General features: G+C 38.8%; 1 protein-coding gene across 4 annotated transcripts in view; it reads right to left on the reverse strand.

Moving 5' to 3' along the window:
- The window catches only part of CDK5RAP2 (CDK5 regulatory subunit associated protein 2), a 144,606-nt gene that overhangs the window by 110,438 nt on the left and 12,710 nt on the right, over positions 1-21,458 (reverse strand). For all 4 annotated transcript variants that reach the window (XM_067471894.1, XM_067471895.1, XM_060757314.2 and 1 more), the window contains exons 5-12: positions 15,002-15,078; positions 12,978-13,101; positions 11,230-11,384; positions 10,291-10,453; positions 7,882-7,935; positions 4,865-4,984; positions 2,591-2,683; positions 969-1,187 (exon numbers count right to left, since the gene is read on the reverse strand). In XM_067471894.1, the coding sequence (XP_067327995.1) occupies positions 969-1,187; positions 2,591-2,683; positions 4,865-4,984; positions 7,882-7,935; positions 10,291-10,453; positions 11,230-11,384; positions 12,978-13,101; positions 15,002-15,078 (1,005 nt within the window). The remainder of the gene's footprint in view (positions 1-968; positions 1,188-2,590; positions 2,684-4,864; positions 4,985-7,881; positions 7,936-10,290; positions 10,454-11,229; positions 11,385-12,977; positions 13,102-15,001; positions 15,079-21,458) is intronic.

Genomic DNA, 21,458 nt, shown 5'->3' on the forward strand with positions numbered 1-21,458 from the left:
TGTACTGCAATATAATAGTACTACTAATAATATATTATAATTATATATTTATATTACATGCAATATTACTAATAATTTTACAATATAATGGTATAGTACAATATAGTAATATTTAATACCGATATTGTACTATGCTAATAATATAATGTATTGTATGTATATATATAAATCTTTTAATCCCTTTTGAGTCCCCTTTGGGGTGAGAAGTGCGACATATAAATGTCGTAAATAAATAAATAAATAATTTACGATACCATAAAAATCTCCAGCAGCATGCAAAAGAATGAGGAAGTACTCCATCAGTGTCACAAGTAGACGGTGAAGCAACAGCTCCCCCCAGTGGCCAAAATTCAAAGCATACCCTCATGAAGCTGGAAAGTTAAGTAGCCTCTGTGTGTCTGTCTATATATGTTGTGTGTCTATGGCGTTGAATGTTTGCCATGTATATGTGCATTGTGATCTGCCCTGAGTCCCCTATGGGGCGAGAAGGACGGAATATAAATTCTGTAAATAAATAACTAAATAAATAAGAATTAATCAGGGCCAGCTAATGCCTCCCAACAAAGGATTCCCCCAGGCAGCAACCAGCCAGGCTTTGAAGCTGCAAGGCCATCCAATGCTAATCACAGTGGCCAGAGGCAACACTGACACCTGCCTCAAGCAGACAAGAGTTCTTTCTCCCACACTGGACATTATTCCACAGATATATATATATATATATAAACTCCACTTCCCTCATTTCCAACAGACCTCACAACCTCTGAGGATGCCTGCCATAGATGTGGGAGAAACGGCAGGAGAGAATGCTTCTGGGACATAGCCAGACAGCCCAGAAAACTCACTATCCCTCCCCATTTGGTGTCCCCTAAAAAATTGGTAAGCGCACCTTCTGTCGTTCTAAATGTCAAATAACCCACATCTATCCATGATCATGGAGGGAAGTTATAGAAGGAAAGGGGAAGACTCACATTGATGGTCTTGTCGCTTCTGCTCCTCTGCAGCTGGGCTTCCTCCAGCTCCTTCACCAGCTTCTCCCTCTCAAGACGCAAATCGCTCAGCTCTTGTTCAGTCCTCTTGACCCGCCTTTGGAGCTTGCGGTTCTCTGTGTCTTTGGTCAGGTTTTCAGACCGCAAGTCAGCCAGGAGGCTTTCTTTCTCCAGCAAGATGGCGTGAGAGTCTTCGGCACCCTACACCAAAGAGCAAAGACTTTTGTAGCCACAAACACATCTCACACAACGTAGAAATCCTTCCCGACTACAATATTTTCTGTTTCTTTCCCAGCTCTTCAGCGACATGCGGTTTTCACGTATCAGATGCAAGCCAGGCTTGTTATCCAAATTAGGGTTTGCAGAAGAGGCAAGCCACAAATCATTACACTATGTAACACATTTTTTCCCTGGGTTATAAATGCCATTTTCTAATTGGATAAAGACATCAAAAAGTTTATTAAATTGCAAAAACTTTGTCTTGGCATGACATCCTGCAGCACATTTTTGGATAGCTTTTCAATGAATATCTCATAGAGTCTCAACCAATTCAACATATTGTATATATTTGAGTATAAGCCAAGGTTTTCAGCCCCTTCTGTAGGATGAAAAAGCCCCCGTCGGCTTATACTCGAGTCAAAGTTATTTATTATTTTACTGTATTATTATTATTATTATTATTTTATTACATTTATTATTTCACTCTATTTATTATCAATATTATTACATTTTGTTATTTTTCTCTATTTATAATTATTATTACATTTATTATTTTACTCTATTATTATTTTTATTACATTTATTATTTTTCTCTATTTATTGTTATCACATTTATTATATTTCTGTTATGATTATATTTACACTATTTTACTCTATTATTATTACATTTATTTTTACTCTATCATTATTTTTATTACATTTATTATTTTTCTCTATTGTTATTATCACATTTATTATATTTCTATATTATTACATTTATTATTTTACTCTATTATAATTTTATTATATTTATTATTTTTCTCTATTTGCTATCACATTTATTATTTTTCTATATTATTATTACATTTACACTATTTTTCTCTATTATTATTATATTTATTATTTTACTCTATTATTATTTTTATTATATTTATTATTTTTCTAATTTATTGTTATTATCATATTTATTATATTTCTATATTATTACATTTATTATTTTACTCTATATTACATTTATTATTTTACTCTATTATTTTATTAGATTTATTATTTTTCTCTATTTATTGTTATCACATTTATTATATTTCTATATTATGGTTACATTTACACTATTTTACTCTATTATTATTATTAATTTTTTTACTCTATTATTATTTTTATTACATTTATTATTTTTCTCTATTTATTGTTACATTTATTATTGTACTCTATTTATTATTATTATAACATTATTTTACTCTATACTTACTATTATTACATTTATTATTTTAATCCCATTATTATTATTATTATTATTATTATTATTATTATTATTCATGAACCACCATCCCCTCTTCCAAGAGCCAGCCATGCAAAACACCTATTTCCAAGAGCAACCATCATACGAATAGCTCTGAACACCTCACCTTGAATTTCTGCATCTGAACTTTATGGTTGGTCTCTCTGGCTTTGGCCAACGACGCAGTCAAACCTTCAATTTCAGAACCGAGTTCTTCGTTCTTTGGGAAGGGAAAAATAGAAGAGAAAGACAAAGTGGGATAAGACGTGGAAAAGAAGCTGGCCATGACACATTTCTCTCTCACACCTTTTTACTTTCTCTCATCCTTTCTCTTTCTTTCTTCCTCCCTTCCTCTTTCCTTCCTTCCTTTCCTACCTCCTTCCTTCCTTCCTTCCTTCCTTTCCCCTCCAGGGCAACATGGCTCTCTTTGTGGCTCTTTCCTACCTCTATCCCTTCTTCTCATATACAAGGGTTGAATGAAAAGTAATGCCTCCACCTTCATTACTTGGGTATGGATGGGAATATTTTAATAATTCAAATTCAGAAATAATTCTTAGAATGTGCTATTTAACTACCAATATTCACTTTTCCACATAATCACCAGACAATTGGATACATTTCTGCCAACGATGAACAAGTTTTCTGAAGCCGTCACGGAAGAAGTCGACACTCTGTTTCCGCAACCAGTGTCTCACAGTTCTCTCAACGTCTTCATCAGAAGAATAACAATGTCCCCACAAATCTTCTTTCATTATCGGGAACAGATGGAAATCAGACAGTGCTAAATCTGGACTGCATGGAGGATGTCGTATGGTGGTGAGATCCAGTCTATGAAGTTTCAAGTCTGTGCACTTTCATTTCAGGCGCCAGCATCCTGGGTGCCCATCATGCACAGATCTTCCCATAGCCAAGCAAAGCAATAATGGGACCCACACGTTCTTGTGAAATGCCGATTATGCTTGAAACTTCTCTCTGAGTGATACGGCAATCATCCTGAATCAATCTGTCAACCTTGTGCTTGTGAAACTCGGTGGTTGCTGTCACAGGACGTCCAACTCTTTGTTTGTCAAACAAGTCAGATTTTCCCACCTCAACATCTTTAAACTTACTCACCCAACGATGTACAGTACTGACATCAAAACAATCATCATAAACAGCTTGCATTCTCTGATTAATCTCCTTTGGGGTGACACCTTCTGCTGTCAAGAATTCAATTACTGCATGTTGCTTAAGTCACATTGCGCAAGGTTCCATACTTCGCACTTTAACAACACAACCATTCAATGCTAAGGCTTCCCGCCAAAACGGAACTGTAGAGGAGAGTCTACTGAACGAGCCAGTACCTGCTGCATACCAGTACTGCCACCTGCTGAGGAGTTACGAAGGTGGAGGCATTACTTTTCATTCAACCCTTGTACATGCTACTTTTCTTTCCTTGTGACATCAAAGAGGGCCACCAACTAGCAACAGCTTTTCTGGTATGAACACCCAGATAGACAAGACATAGTTTGATTTTATACAGAAAGTTATATTGAATCATGTAAAAAGCGATCGTGAATTGAAAAGTTTAAGAAGCCGTGGTCTTAAGTACCTGCAAAAGCTAAAAGAGAACTCTGGTCTGCATCCCATTAATCATTTACAATGTTTTAAAATTAGACTTAGGACAGCATTTCTCAACCTGGGAGTCGAGACCCCTGGAGGGTCGGAAAGAGGTTTCAGAGGGGTCACAAAAGACCATCAGTGATGCTTACGGAGATAAGCAAAAAACTTCATTTACAATACAGCTTAGATCATGTCAGATTAACCTCCTGAAACTACTAGTAGTTCAAGTTTGTCATGTTGGGCAAGTTTTGTCGGTGGGGTTCTACTTAGAACTCAGAACTACTCAGGGTTCTAATAACTTAATTCTCCTTCACTCAACCCCTTATCTAATGATGTTGTTTCTGGCTCCTGTGACTGACTTTGAAGCTTGGCATTGTCTGAACCAATGTCATTTCCCTGGCCTGAATCTTCAACACTTTAAACCTGGCCTAAATCAGCATCACTTTGAACCCCAGGAAATCCCACAATCCCAAATCATCCGTGAACCCATCAGCCTCTGACAGCTGAGCTCCAACACAGGGAAACCCATCTGAGAAGCTGGTCGGCCATCCCTAGCAATGAAGGTTGGGAAGCTGCAGGATACTGAATATTGCTGGAAAGCAATACTAGGAAAGGGTTTGTGTGTGTCCTATTTTGTCGAATGGTTAGCCACTAGAGATGTTAGACATCGCAACGCTGGGACTGGCCCAGAAGTGTCTGTTTTTTTCATCTTGATATATCTAATTCATCCCACATCTTCCTTTCACTTCCTTGGGCATATAGCTTAAGCACTTTCAAAAGCAACATCTAATCCACGTACCTCGTTTTCCTTGGTTTTTAAAGCAAGAGTTAATCCCTGGATCGTTTTGTCGCGTTTCAGAGCGTTTTTCCTCTCGACAGAAAGTTCTGTCTCCCGTTCACAAAGTTCCTCCTGAAGGGACTGAAGATTTTGGGGGGGGGGGGGGGGGGATATGCCACCATCTTATTTTAAAACATACCACATAGTGAAGCTTCGAATATATTATATATTTTATACTGCATGTAATATTACTAGTAATATTGCAATATGATGGTATAGTACAATACTAGCCGTCCCCTGCCATGCGTTGCTGTGGCCCAGTCTGTGTATATGTGTTTTGTGTGCGTATATATATTTGTGTATATATGTGTTTGCATGTATATATGTGTGTGTTTATGTGGGTGTATATATGTGTGTATATATTTGTGTATTTGTGGGTTTTTATGTGTACATGCATATTGTGTATATGTGTGTGCATATGCATATGTATATATATGTGTGTGTGTGTGTGAATGTATATGTGCATATGTGTATATGTATATATGTGTGCATTTTTGGGTTTTTAAGTCTGTTCACTGGGGTTGTGTGTGTGTGTGTGTGTGTGTGCATGTGTTTATGGGTGATGGACACTCATTGGACTGTTAGGTGTCTTGTGTCCAAATTTGGCGTCAATTCATCTAGTGGTTTTTGAGTTCCGTTAATCCCACAAACGAACATTACATTTTTATTTATATAGACTAGCCGTCCCCTGCCACGCATTACTGTGGCCCACATGGGGGTTCTGTGTGGAAGGTTTGGCCCAATTCTGTCATGGGTGGGGTTCAGAATGCTCTGTTTGTAGGTGAACTATAAATCCCAGCAACTACAACTCCCAAATGTCAAGATTCTATTTTCTCCAAACTCCACCAATGTTCACTTTTGGGCATAATGAGTATTCGTGTAGAGTTTGGTTCAGATCCATCATTGTTTGAGTCCACAGTGCTCTCTGGATGTAGGTGAACTCCCAAACTCAACGTCAATGCCTACCAAACTCTTGTAGTGTTTTCTGTTGATCATGGGAGTTCTGTGTCCCAAGATTGGTTCAATTTCATCATTGGTGGAATTCATAATGTTCTTTGATTGTAGGTGAACTATAAATCCCAGCAACTACAACTCCCAAATGACAAAATCAATTTTTTGAGTGAAGGACATACATTGGCCTGATAGGTGTATTGTGTCCAAATTTGGTGTCAATTTGTCCAGTGGTCTTTGAGTTCTGTGAATACCACAAACGAACATTACATTTTTATTTATATAGATAGTAATACATAATACTGATATTGTATTTTGCTAATAATATAATATATTGTATGTATGTATATGTGTGTGTGTGTGTGTGTGTGAGTGTAGTAAGCCGCTCCTAGTCCCAATACTAATAATGATAATACAATATTATATATTTTATATTACATGTAGTATTACTAATAATATTACAGTATAATGGTATACTACAATATAGTAATATATACAGTGTTCCCTCGCTACTTCTCAGTTCGCTTTTAGCGGACTTGCTGTTTTGTGGGTTTTTGAAAATATTAATTAAAAATATTAAATATTTATGTCCAGTGGAGGCCAGGGATCCCGGAAGTGTGGGGGCCTAAGGCGCATCGGGGAAGGCCTGCCTGTCTGGGATACTGCTGCTGCCTTCGTGACTCCAGAGGCTCTGCGGAGGCCAGGGAGGCAGGCAGACACCCTTGGGATGGGCCGGGAGGCAGGTAAGGGAGCGTGGGTAAGAAAGTAATATATAAAATATATAAAATAATGTATAAATATTAAAATTAATATGGCGTCCCTACTTTGCGGATTTTCGCCTATCGCGGGTGGTCCTGGAACGGAACCCCCACAATAAGTGAGGGAACACGATAATACTGATATTGTGGTATGCTAATAATATAATATATATACACACACATACACACACTAGCCATCCCCGCCACGTGTTGCTGTGGCCCAGTCTGTGTATATGTGTTTTGTGTATGTATATATGTGTATATATTTATGTATATGTGTACATATGTGGTTTTAAGCATGCGTTGTAATGTATTAATGTTCATGTTTTTAATTGTTATATTTGCTATTTTGTATTTTATGATGCGGCATTGATTTGTTGCCAATTGGAAGCCACCCTGAGTCCCCCTAGGGGCTGAGAAGGGCGGGGTAAAAATGCTCGAAATAAAAAAAAAATTTTTAATTTTTGGCTTTTTAAGTCACTTCCACTGTGTTTTCCAGTGTTTTTATGAGTGATAGTCACTTATTGGCCTGTTAGGGGTATAGTGTCCAAATTTGGTGTCAATTCGCCAAGTGGTTTTTGACTTATGTTCATCCCACAAACAAACATTACTTTTTTATTTATATAGATATATCTTGTAAGCTGCTCTGAATCCCCTTTGAAGTGAGAAGGGCGGCATATAAATGTCGTAAATAAATAAATAAAAATAATAAATAAATAAATTTCACACCATTTCTGATGACATGGCTGCTATGGATGACTGCTTTGCGGCACCTCAAGGGTACTAAATTTAATACTACTAATAATAATATGATATTATAATTATATATTTATATTACATGTAATATTTCTAATATTACAATATAATGGTATAGTACAATATAGTAATATTTAATACTGATATTGTGCAATGCTAATAATATAATATATTGTAAATATATCTATCTTGTAAGTTGCTCTGAGTCCCCTTCGGGGTGAGAAGGGCAGCATATAAATGTTGTAAATAAAATAATTAATAAATAAATTTCACACCATTGCTACGAATGACTGGTTTGAGGCACAACTGAAATCCTTTGTTTAGCAAGGCTTACAGAACCTTTAATACCGATGTAAGAAGTGTGTTGATATCAGTGGAGTGTATGTGGAATAAATGTCAAGTTTCATCTTCCTATCTCCTTTCTTTCTGGGTAAAGCCAAAGACTGATCAGCAGCCCCTCGTATAAGAGGAGCAGAAGCAAACACTGGCCCTGGGAAGGGTGCCATAACATACCTGAATCTTTTTCTCCAAGTCGGCTTTCTCACTGCTGAATTCTGGGCCGAGAGCCTACAAGAATGAAACAGCCAAGTCGTAAATGACAAAGAGATACCCGGGTTCTTAACAGTTCCAGCCAAAGCGTGCCATCATTGCAACTAAAACTTGAAATTATAATTTTATCTTGTCTATTTGGCCCGCCCATTGTGTTCGCTTTTCTATTATGCTATTTTGCATTGTTTACTTTATTTTGCCACTGAATGTACTTTATTGTGATGTAATATTTGTTGTTGTATTTTGCACTTTATTTTCCTGTATTGTTTCTTTGGGCTTGGCCACATGTTAGCAGCCCCGAGTCCCCTTCAGGGAGATGGTGGCAGGATATAAATAAAGTTTATTATTATTATTATTATTATTATTAATAATAATAATAATAATAATATAGTCCCCAATGCTACAGATTATGGGTTATGCCTTATTATGGGCAGGGAATGATCCAAAAAGCTATAGACTAATCTCCTTGTTGTGCCATCTCTATAAAGTTCTGGAAAGACTTATTCCGCCCAAATTACGGAAAAAATAAACCCATTTATGATCCCACAGCAAGCTGGTTTCAGGAAAGGGAAAAACTGCACATCACAACTCAATGAAAGACGTTAGATTACAGGCGCTCTTTATAGACCTGTCAGCAGCTTATGATACTTTAAATCATTACCTCGTCCTAAAACAATGTAAAACAAAGGACAACCACTTCATCCACTTCATAGGAAATCTGCTACAAAACAGGAGCTTTTTTGTTGAGTTCCAGGGCCAAAGAAGATGGCGAAATCAGAAGAACGGCCTGTCTCAAGAGAGTGTGCTTGCTCCATCCATGTTTAACATTTAGACAAATGACCAGCCACTGCCAGAAGGGACAGAGAGTTTCATCTACGTTGATAATCATAACATCACCACCCAAGAAGGGAGCTTTGAAATGGTTGAACAGAAGCTCTCCGAAGTTTTAGGTGCTCTTACTGCCTATTACAGGGGAAACCAGCTGGTTCCTAATCCATTTAAAACACAGACATGTACTTTTCAACTTAAGAACAGACAAGCATCTTGAGCTCTGAGGATGACCTGGAAAGGAATCCCACTGGAGCATTGCACTGTTCCAAAATACCTGGGAGTCACTCCGGACCGTGCTCTGACTTATAAGAAGCACTTATTGAATATCAAGGGAAAAGGTCTGTGCTAGAAATAATATCATACGAAAGTGGATTGGCACAACCTGGGGATCACAATCAGACACAGTGAAAACATCTTCCCTTCCGCTTTGCTACTCTGCTGCAGATATGGAGGTCCAGTGTGTAATACATCTCAGTGGATGTGGCTCTTAATGAGACATATCGCATTAACACAGGATGTCTACGCCCAACACCACTGGAGAAATTATACTGTTTAGTCGGTATCGCACCACTTGAAATCCATTGGAAAGTAGGAGCCAATAATGAAAGGACCAAGGCAGTGACATCTCCGGCCCATCCGCTGTTTGGGTATCAGCCAGCATGTCAATGCCTTATATCAATAGTTTCCTAAGATCCACAGAGGTAATCATAGGAACACCTCAGCAAGCGGGAGTCCAAAAGTGGCAGGCTAAAACTTGGAACCTCAGTCAGTGGCTGAGTCTGAATGAGAGACTCCCTCCTGGGCACACAGAAGATGACGACTTGGAAGGCGCTGAACAGACTGCGCTCTGGCACCACAAAATGCAGGGCCAACCTTCAGAAATGGGGCCACGATATGCGAGTGAGGAGAAGAGCAAACCACAGACCACCTACTACAATGCAGTCTGAGCCCTGCCACATGCACAATGGAGGACCTTCTCATAGCGACAACAGAGGACTCCAAGTGGCCCGCTTCTGGTCAAAGGAAATTTAGTATAATGCCAAGTTTTTAACTTTGTGATTTTTCTATACATTATAACTGTATTCTCAATTCACTTCTGACACGAGAAATAAATAGCAATCTTTAATCATAATCCTTCATCTCAGCCCTAAAAACTATCTTCGACTAAACAGATAAGGTCAATGTAAACATAGGGATATCTGGGTTGTTGTAGATTTTTTGGGCTATATGGCCATGTGCTTAGAAGCATTCTCTCCTGATGTTTCCCCTGCATCTATGGCAAGCATCCTTAGAAGATTATCTGCTTGGCAATATCAACCTTCCAAGCTGCTAAAGACCCACCACGGCCATCACAGAAACTATTTCTTGAGACTGAATTATCAAGGTAGTGTTCAGTTCAGCCCAAATGCCCACTGGAACCATCACGTCTTAGCTATCCATCAAAAAGAAGAAGATAATAAGTCAAGAGCGGTCAGCTTCAGAGAGGAGGTAATACCAGCATTTTGGAAATAACCTCTGCGCTTCTGAGAGCAGGTCGCTCACCTCTGGTTCCTGCTCTTTCTCTCGCATCAAAGCCGCTGAAAGGCCTTGGATTTTTTCTGCTGGCAATCTCTCCTCCGCCGACTGCCTCTGGGACGCGGCCTCTTCCAGGCTCTGGATCAGGGCTTCTTGATTTTTCACGGACAAGCTCAGCTGCTCTATACGCCTAAAGAGTCAAGGAAGAAACATTACAATACAGATACAGCAAGATAAAAGTCCAAAAGGTACACCAAATAAAATAATAACTGTAATAAAATAGTAAGAGTAAAATAATGTAAATGTAATAATAATAATAGAGTAAAATAATAAATGTAATAATAACAATAAAACAAAATAATAAATGTAATAATGATAATAGAGTAAAATAATGTAAATGTTCTTTGCAGAATTGCAACAAGCCCAACCAGGAGAAGTGATGGTTTACTATCTAGAGCAGCCGTTCCCAATTTTTTTCAAACAGAACTCTAACTCTCTAAGACTTGTGAACCCACAAAGTCCTTCATTTTTTTTCTTCAACTCCAATCGTGTATTTTCTACAATGTATTATATCTATACACATAATAAAAGTGAAAATATTTATGTGTATATGTGGCTCCCGCCTCCACGAAAAGCTATAGCTCCCACTACTCATGTGTGTCATTAGTGGGGGTCGCAGTGGTCTGTTGACGTTGGTGCTGAATCGGGTGAAGGTAGTGCAAATCCCATCATCTGTGGTCCATCCTTCCCCAAACTGCACCAGGATGTTAAGTTGGTCATGGGGGGGGGGGGGGGGGGGATCTGGGTGCTAAGTTTGGTCCACATCCGTCATTCATGCAGGTCGCATTGGCCCTCCACCCAATGACATTTCAGGCTATAGTGAGTGCCATGAACATGTCCAAGAGCCCTGCCAATGCCCTCCACAAACACCATACTACCCGCCACCCAAGTGAAGCAGGGCCTCACCTGTCCTTCTCTTCGAGAGCCGCCATCACATCCTGGTCCCTCGGCTGCATGTTCGACATCAAAGAGAGCTGTTGCTCGGCGGCCAGCCTCAGGACCTTTTCCCGCTCCGTCGCCGCAAAGGCCTTCTCCGCTTCCTCCTGCGCCATTTTAAGATCCTACACCCAGAACAAATTGAACAATGTGCTTCCAAGGCTGGCAAGACCTGAAATGTTATTTCCAAACCTCATGAGGCCAATATAGGAATACTTTTTGAACCTTAACAATGTTCTTTAATCCATAGGATAGAGTGCATCAGGCACTTTCAGAGAAAGAAGTGGACACAGACTCCTGTACTGGGTTTTATAATAGCTAAATTAGTTAAACAGACAAAAAGGGGAAACATCATATATGTACCATATTAAGTTGAGTATAAGCTGAGTTGTTCACTCCTGTTTTTAGGCTGAAAAAGTCCCTTACGCTTATACTCGAGTCAAAGTTATTGTTTTCCTCTGTTGTTATTATTATTACATGTATTTTTTCCTCTATTTATTATTATTATTATTATTATTATTATTATTATTATACGTATTATTTTACTCTATTATTGTTACATGGATTATTTTATTCTATTTATTAATATTATTATTATATTTATTATTCTATTTATTACTAGCCATCCCCTGCCACACGTTGCTGTGGCCCAGTCTGTGTATATATGTTTGTGTGTGTAGGTGTGTATATATATATATATTTGTGTATATGTGTGTTTGAATATATGTGTGTGTGGTTTTGCGCATGTGTTGTAATGTAATTTTTGGTTTTTTGGCTTTATAGTCCCTTCTGCTATGTTTTCCAGTATTTTTATAGGTGATGATAACTCGGCCTGATATGTATTTTGTGTCCAAATTTGGTGTCAATTTGTCCAGTGGTTTTTGAGTTATGTTAATCCCACAAACATTACATTTTTATTTATATAGATTGTTGTTATTGCATTTATTATTTTAATCTATTATTTATTATTACATTTATTATTTTACTCTATTATTGTTATTATTACATTTACACTGTTTTACTCTATTATTCTTTTTATTACATTTATATTATTTTATTACATGTATTATTTTACTCTATTATTATTATTCTTACATTTATTATTTTACTCTATTATTATTATTACATTTACATTATTTTACTCTATAATTTTTATTACATTTACATTATTTTACTCTATTATTTTTATTACATTTACATTATTTTACTATTATTATTTTTATTACATTTACATTATTTTACTCTATTATTTTATTACATTTATATTATTTTACTCTATTATTATTTTTATTACATTTACATTATTTTACTCTATTATTATTTTTATTACATTTACATTATTTTACTCTATTAATATTTGTATTACATCTATATTATTTTACTCTATTATTTTATTACATTTACCTTATTTTACTCTATTATTATATTTATTACATTTACATTATTTTATTCTATTATTATTACTACATTTATGATTTTGCTTTATTATTGTTGTTAATATTACATTTATTATTTTACTCTATTATTATTCTTATTACATTTATTATTTTACTCTCTCTGCCCAAAAAGCATTCCCCTCATGCCATATTATATAGGAAACAGGTGGACAAGAACTTCCCCAACCATTTGCTATTCTGGCCAGAGCTGGTGGGAGGTTCGTTTTGTGTAGGGAAGTATCACCGAAGATGGCAATGGCTCAACAAAACCGAGAGACTCACTTCTTCCAAAAGGTTGATCCTGCTAGTCAAGCTCTCTTCTACTTCCAGGACTTTCTTATGAGATTCCTCCTTCAGGCGCTGGATCTCAGCATCGCCGCCTTGAGCCAAGCTTTCCACTGCCTTCCTGCAAAGACAAAGCACAGAGTCCTCTAAGCCAGCAGATCCCAAACTGTGTTCCACTGAATCCTGGAGTTTTGCAAAAGCATTCTAGGGGTTCCACAACAAAATCTTTTTTCAAGTCCAAGCCTGAGTATGAAGCTCTTATGGAAACAATGCACCTCTTCTTTAGAAAGGAAATTTGAAGCTGTGATAGGAAATGACAATTGGGTTGTTTGTCAGGAGCAACGTGAGAAACTGCAAGTTGCTTTTGGTGTGTGAGAACTGGCCGTCTGCAAGGACGTTGCCCAAGGGACAATCTGGTGTTTTACATTTCTATTATTTTACGCCCCTATTATTATTTTTATTACATTTATTATTTTACTCTATTATTAATACATTTACATTATTTTACTCTAGGCTTCTCTCATGTCCCCGCATGAGAAGCTGGAGCTGACAGACGGGAGCTCATCCTGCTCCCTGGATTCAAACCGTCAACCTTTTGGTCAGCATTCCAACCAGCACAAGGGTTTGACCCATTGCACCATCGGATGCTCCTGCCAATTGGGTAGGACTGATAGCCATCAATAGACGAAAAGGCTATCCAAACAATGCTCACCTTCATGTCCATCTACCAATGAAAATCGAGCTTTTCGGCTTATTATTACACAATAAACAAATATAGGAGTAAGTTAGAGCGGTATATAAATAAAGTTTTGTTGTTGTTGTTGATTTTGTCATTTGGGAGTTGTAGTTGTTGGGATTGATAGTTCACCTACAATCAAAGAGCATCCTGAACTCCACCAATGATGGAATTGAACCAAATTTAGCACAAAGAACTCCCACAACGAACAGAAAATATTGGAAGGGTTTGGTGGGCACTGACCTTGAGTTTTAGAGTTGTAGTCCACCTACATCCAGAGAGCATTGTGGACTCAAACAATGATGGATCTGGACCAAACTTGGCACAAATACTCAATATGCCAAAATGCGAACACTGGTGGAGTTTGGGGGAAATGGACCTCAACATTTGGTAGTTGAAGTTGCTGGGATTTATAGTTCACCTACAATCAAAGAGCATTCTAAACTCCACCAACAATGGAATTTAACCAAACTTGGCACACAGAACTACCACGACCAACAGAAAACACTGGAAGGGTTTGGTGTTCATACAGTTTGGAGTTGTAGTTCACCTACATCGAGAGAGCACTGTGGACACAAACAATGATGGATCTGGACCAAACTTGGCACGAATACTCAATATGCCCAAATGTGAACACTGGTGGAGTTTGGGGAAAATAGACCTTGGCATTTGGGAGTTGTAGTTGCAGGGATTTATAGCTCACCTACAATCAAAGAGCATTCCGAACTCCACCAATGATGGAATTGAACCAAACTTGGCACACAGGACTCCCATGACCAACAGAAAATATTGGAAGGGTTTGGTGGGCATTAACCTTTGGTTTTAAAGTTGTAGTTCACCTACGTCGAGAGAGCACTGTGGACACAAACAATGATGGATCTGGACCAAACTTGGCACGAATACTCAATATGCCCAAATGTGAACACTGGTGGAGTTTGGGAAAAATAGACCTTGCCATTTGGGAGTGGTAGTTGCAGGGATGTATAGCTCACCTACAATCAAAGAGCATTCTGAACCCCACCAGTGATAGAATTGGGCCAAACTTCCCACACAGAACCCCCATAAACAACTGAAAATACTGTGTGTTCTGATGGTCTTTGGAGACCCCTCTGACATCCACCTCACGACCCCCCAGGGGTCCCAATCCTAATCGGCCATGCCATCTGGAACGCAGACTACTAAGGAGAATCCCTGGACCAAAACATGAGGGTAACAATCTTATGAGGACATTGTCACACATTCAAATGGTGAGGCGGTCAGAAGCAAAAAAAGAGGTGACACTTACGAAGCCTTGACAAGCAACCGTTCACGCTCCTGCAGTTCTTGTTTCAAGCTTTCCAGTTCGACTTTCAGTTCGATGTTCTAGAAAAGAGGAAAGCAGGGAGTGGAGATCAGCCAGATGGCTCAGCTCTGGAGGATTATCCCACCCACCTCCACCCAAGTCCCAACCACCTTCATCTGTACGAAAATAAAGGTCTGTTGATATATTTACAATGTATTCTCTTCATTTCCAAACCAACATGTCCAAAAAGGTTTGAGAACCACTGCGCTAGATCGGAAACACCAATTTTGGGCACATGGGTCCCAAACACCCAACAGAAATAAACTTCAAGTGTGATTTCTTTTAATATGCTAAATCGCTAGTTAAAAAGTTCAAAATTTTTCTGTTGCACTTTTACTGCTATTCAAACTGGTACTTTAAGGCTTATATATTATTATATAGTATTAATATATTACTGATGTTGAGCTATGCTAATAATATATTACATTGTATACACATATAATATTGATAATAATATTATAATTTAATACAATATAATAATAATACAATAAAAGAACTATATATTTTATATTACATGCAATATTACTAATAATATTACAGTTGTTGTTGTTCATTCGTTCAGTCGCCTCCGACTCTTCGTGACCTCATGGACCAGCCCACGCCAGAGCTCCCTGTCGGCCGTCACCACCCCCAGCTCCTTCAGGGTCAGTCCAGGATGCCATCCATCCATCTTGCCCTTGGTCGGCCCCTCTTTCTTTTGCCTTCCACTTTCCCCAGCATAATTGTCTTCTCTAGGCTTTGCTGTCTCCTCATGATTTGGCCAAAGTACTTCAGCTTTGTCTCTAGTATCCTTCCCTCCAATGAGCAGCCGGGCTTTATTTCCTGGAGGATGGACTGGTTGGATCTTCTCGCAGTCCAAGGCACTCTCAGCACTTTCCTCCAACACCACAGCTCAAAAGCATCGATCTTCCTTCGCTCAGCCTTCCCTAAGGTCCAGCTCTCACATCCGTAGGTGACTACAGGGAATACCATGGCTTTGACTAGGCGGATCTTTGTTGCCAGTCTGATGTCTCTACTCTTTACTATTTTATCGAGACTGGACATTGCTCTCCTCCCAAGAAGGAAGCGTCTTCTGATTTCCTGGCCACAGTCTGCATCTGCAGTGATATTTGCGCCTAGAAATACAAAGTCTGTCACGGCCTCCACATTTTCTCCCTCTATTTCCCAGTTGTCAATCATTCTTGTTGCCATAATCTTGGTTTTTTTGATGTTTAGCTGCAACCCGGCTTTTGCGCTTTCTTCTTTCACCTTGATTAGAAGGCTCCTCAGCTCCTCCTCACTTTTGGCCATCAGAGTGGTGTCATCTGCATATCTGAGATTGTTAATGTTTCTTCCAGCAATTTTCACCCCAGCTTTGCATTCATCAAGCCCCGCACATCGCATGATGTGTTCTGCATACATGTTAAAAAGGTTGGGTGAGAGTATGCAGCCTTGCCGTACGCCTTTCCCAATCTTGAACCAGTCTGTTGTTGCGTGGTCAGTTCTGACTGTGGCTCCTTGGTCCTTGTACAGATTCCTCAGGAGAGAGGGAAGGTGGCTTGGTATGCCCATCCCACCAAGAACTTGCCACAATTTATTATGATCCACACAGTCAAAGGCTTTAGAATAGTCAATAAAACAGAAACAGATATTTTTCTGAAACTCCCTGCCTTTCTCCATTATCCAGCTGATATTGGCAATCTGGTCTCTCGTTCCTCTGCCTTTTCTAAACCCAGCATCTGGCATCTGAACATCTGGCAACTCTCGCTCCATGTATTGCTGGAGTCTTCCTTGCAGGATCTTAAGCATTACCTTACTGGCATGAGAAATAAGGGCCACTGTACGGAAGTTGGAGCAGTCTTCCGCATTTATATTACAGTATATTACAGTATATTACAGTATATTTATATTACAGTATAGTGGTATAATATATTATAGTAATATATAATACTAATATTATGCTGTGCTCATAATATATTGTATACACATATAATATTGCTAATAATATTATAATATAATACAATATAATACTAATAATAATACAATATAATAAATATATATTCCATATTACATGTAATATTACTAATAATATTACAGTATAGTGGTATAGTACAATATAGTAATATATAATACTAATATTGTTCTGTACTAATAATATATTGTATACACATATAATATTGATAATAATATTATAATGTAATACGATATAATAATAATACAATATAAGAATTATATTTTATATTACATGCAATATTACTAATAATATTACAGTAAAGTGGCATAATACAATATAGTAATATATAATACTAATATTATGCTGTGCTAATAATATATTGTATACACATATAATATTGATAATAATATTATAATATAATACAATATAATATTAATAATAATACAATATAATACATATATATTCCATATGACATGTAATATTACTAATAATATTACAGTATAGTCGTATAGTACAATATGGGAATGTATGATATTGTGCTATGCTAACAATATATTGTATTTACTTGTAAGCCGCTCTGAGTCCCCTTCGGGGTGAGAAGGGCGGTATATAAATGTCGTACATAAATAAATAAAATGGACAAAAATTCTGCTAATGAATATAACTCTCAAAGTATTGTCGAAGGCTTTCATGGCTGGAATCACTGACTTGTTGTAAGTTTTTCAGGCTGTCTGGTCATGTTCCAGAAGCATTCTCTCCTGACGTTTCGCCCACATCTATGGCGGGCATTCTCAGAGGTTGTGAATGTTGGAAACCAGAAAAAATGGAGTTTAGTTATCTGTGAAATAACGTCCAGGATGGAGGAAAGAACTCTTGGCCTGGAGGTAGGTGTGAATGTTTTAATTGACCATCTTGATTAGCATGTAAAAAGTGCTGGCGTTGGCCTTTAAAGCCCTAAACGGTTCCGGCCCAAGCTACCTATCTGACCGCATCTCTGCCTATGAACCCACCAGGAGTTTGAGATCTTCCGGGGAGACCCTGCTCTCGATCCCGCCTGCTTCTCAAGCTCGGCTGGCGGGGACGAGAGATAGGGCCTTCTCGGTGGTGGCTCCTCGGCTGTGGAACGCCCTTCCTACGGACATTAGACTAGCACCATCTCTAATGGTATTCCGCAAAAAGGTGAAGACCTGGATGTTTGTGCAGGCGTTTGAGTAATTTAGTGCAATCTGGTAATGGAACATAGGAATGGAACAATGGACGACGAACCTGGACTACGCTTGGATGATGAGAAGATTGGGTACGGTTGTTTTTTGTAATAATTGTGCATTGTAATTGCTTATTGGTAATTTATGGATAATGTGTTAAGTCAATTGTTATATGTTGTATGGAACCACTGCTGTTTCTACTGTTTTTACTGTTTGTGAACCGCCGTGAGTCGCCTTCGGGCTTGAGATACAGCGGTATATAAGCAAAGTAAATAAATAAATAAATAAATAAATAAATAAATGTAATGACCTTGCAGTTTCAAGGTGTAGCTTCTTACTGCCTGGGGGAATCCTTTGTTGAGAGGTGATTAGCTGTCCCTGGTTGATTTTTGCCTGGAATTCCCCTGCTTTTTGAGTGTTGTTCTTTATTGACTGTTATGATTTTAGAGGTTTTTTTAAATACTGGTAGCCAGGTATTTTTTTCATTTTCATTTTCTTCATTTTCATGGTTTCGTCTTTCTGCTGAAATTGTCCACACCTGGGCAAAAAGGTGCCTATAAGGCTTCAATGGAGGGTCAGAATGCCCAGAGGGCACAATGCTCGATGTGTCCACCAGAAGGCGGGAAAGGATTACACATAAGAGTCCTGGGCAGATAGGCACTTATAAGGCTTCAAAAAGCCAAAACCAAGGTTACAACAACATCTGTTATAGAACTCCAATATGCTAATGACAATGTCGTCTGTGTGCACTCAGAAGATACAAACCACTCTAAACACCTTTGCAGAAGCATACGAGAAGCTCGGCCTGTCATTGAACGTCGAGAAAACCAAAGTGCTCTTCCAGCAGTCACCAGTCAATTCCTCTCCGATGCCAGAAATACAGCTTAATGGTGTAACATTAGAAAATGTTGACCATTTCCGCTCCCTTGGCAGCCACCTCTCCACAAAAGTCAACATTCACACTGAAATACAACACCGCCTGAGCTCTGCAAGTGCAGCATTTTCCCGAATGAAGCAGAGAGTCTTTGAGGACCGGGGATGCCAAAGTGCTTGTTTGTAAAGCTATTGACCTCCCATCCCTGCCATATGCCTGTGGGACATGGACTATCTACAGACGTCACACATAACTCCTAGAACAATTCCATCAGCGTTGCCTCCGAAAAATCCTGCAAATCTCTTGGAAAGACAAGTGGACAAATGTCAGCATGCTGGAAGAAGCAAAGACCACCAGCATTAAAGCGATGGTCCTCCGCCAACAACTCCGTTGGACCGGCCACGTTGTACGGATGCCCGACCACCGTCTCCCAAAGCAGTTGCTCTACTCCAAACTCAAGAACAGAAAACTGAAAGTTGGCAGGCAGGAAAAGAGATTTAAAGATGGGCTCAAAGCCAACCTTAAAAACTCTGGCATAGACACTGAGAACTGGGAAGCCCTGGCCCTTGAGCACTCCAGCTGGAGTTCAGCTGTGACCAGCAGTGCTGTGGAATTTGAAGAGGCATGAATGGAGGGCGAAAGAGAGAAACGTGCCAAGAGGAAGGAGCTTCAAGCCAACCCCGACCAGGACCACCTTCCACCTGGAAACCAATGCCCTCATTGCGGGAGAACATGCAGGTCAAGAATAGGGCTCCACAGTCACCTACGGACCCACCGCCAGGACACCGATCATGGAAGACAATCCTACTTGGACAATGAGGGATCACCTAAGTAAGTGAGTATAAGGCTTCAATGGAGGGTCAGAATAACAAGAGGGTGCAATATATATAATACTGATATTGTACTATGTAAATAATATATTATATGTATATATAGAAGGGCGTCATATAAATGTCGTAAATAAATAAAAAAATATTTTTTCTTTTCCCACTCTCGAAGCTTTGTGTTGTTGGTACTTCAAGTCCCCCTCAAGAGACCCAGTGAATAGGTTCACCGTATCAAAGGCAACTTCAACCAACTGCCGATCATTTATCTGGGATGTATCCATTTCTCTACGATTGGACATCTCCACCGCATATGGAGGTTGTCACCATTATTACCCCGCCATCTCTCAATCGTATCTGTCCCTTGGAACATGACTTTCCTACTGCTTTGGAGGTGAAGGAAGATCGGATCTACACAGTACTTAAAAACACCTCTCAATCAAAGTGGGAAAGATTGAAAGCTTAATCTAGTGTTCATAAATCACAACCCGCATCAATTCCATTATCTTTGTTCCAGTCTCTTCAGACTGTTTGCTAGTCATCTTGGCTGCCAGCTCCTTGTATTCTTAATGGCGTGTCATGAAAGACACAGATAACAATTGCATGGTTGTTTTAATATCGAGAAGCCCCCGTCCCACCCCCGGATGCTATTAAAAGAGCCTTAAAAACTAGCAATGAAAGGTTCACTGGGAAATGAGGTTGCAATGCCAGAAATGGTCCAACAACGTGAATAATAGAGTAGTGTGCAGAATTCGTTTCTTTCGTTTCCTTTGTTGGTTTCAGTGCGCCGGGAGCACAGAACGGGAAGCCCCCTCCTGGTACGAAAATCAGCTCGACACGAAAGCAACTGGAAGTGGGTCCCAGCTCCAGACCTGCTTTTCGGCATCACAGTTTAATCTTTTTTATTAATCCCCCAGCATACAAAAAAGGAAACCCTCATTCCTTGACAACTACTGTCCTCTTCCAGGAGGTTGTCGCTCTTCCTTATCTGGAAGTGGGAAGCCTCCTTAATGTGCCTTGCAGAGTACATGGCCGGCTAGCATGGTGTAGTCTGGGAGAGAAAGCGCACGCTCCTGCAGCCGTGCACCTCCCAACACTTGCCTCCTTGCCTTGGAAAGGGAGTGTGTGTGTGACGTACAGGCCCAGAAAGCATGCACGCTTGCCAGCCAAGCATCTCTTACTCTAGAGGAGCCTCTCAGCTACAGGCGCGCATGCTTTCTGGGCCTGTACGCCACACACGCACTCTTTTTCCAAAGAGAGTGCATGTGTGGCGTGCAGGCCCAGAAAGCGTGTACACCTACCAGTGGCAGCAGCCGAGCGCCTCTTGTTATCAATACATTTATTTTTCTCTATTTATTATTATTACATCTATTATTTTACTCTATTTATTATTATTACATTGATTATTGTAATATACTATTATTACAGTTATCATTTTACGCTATTATTGTAATTACTACATTTATTATTTTACTCTATTTATTATTATTATATTGATTATTTTACTTTATTATGATTACATTATTTTACTCTTATTATTACATTGATTATTGTACTCTATTTT

This window comes from Anolis sagrei, chromosome 11, assembly GCF_037176765.1.
Source record: "Anolis sagrei isolate rAnoSag1 chromosome 11, rAnoSag1.mat, whole genome shotgun sequence".
Classification (NCBI taxonomy): domain Eukaryota; kingdom Metazoa; phylum Chordata; class Lepidosauria; order Squamata; family Dactyloidae; genus Anolis; species Anolis sagrei.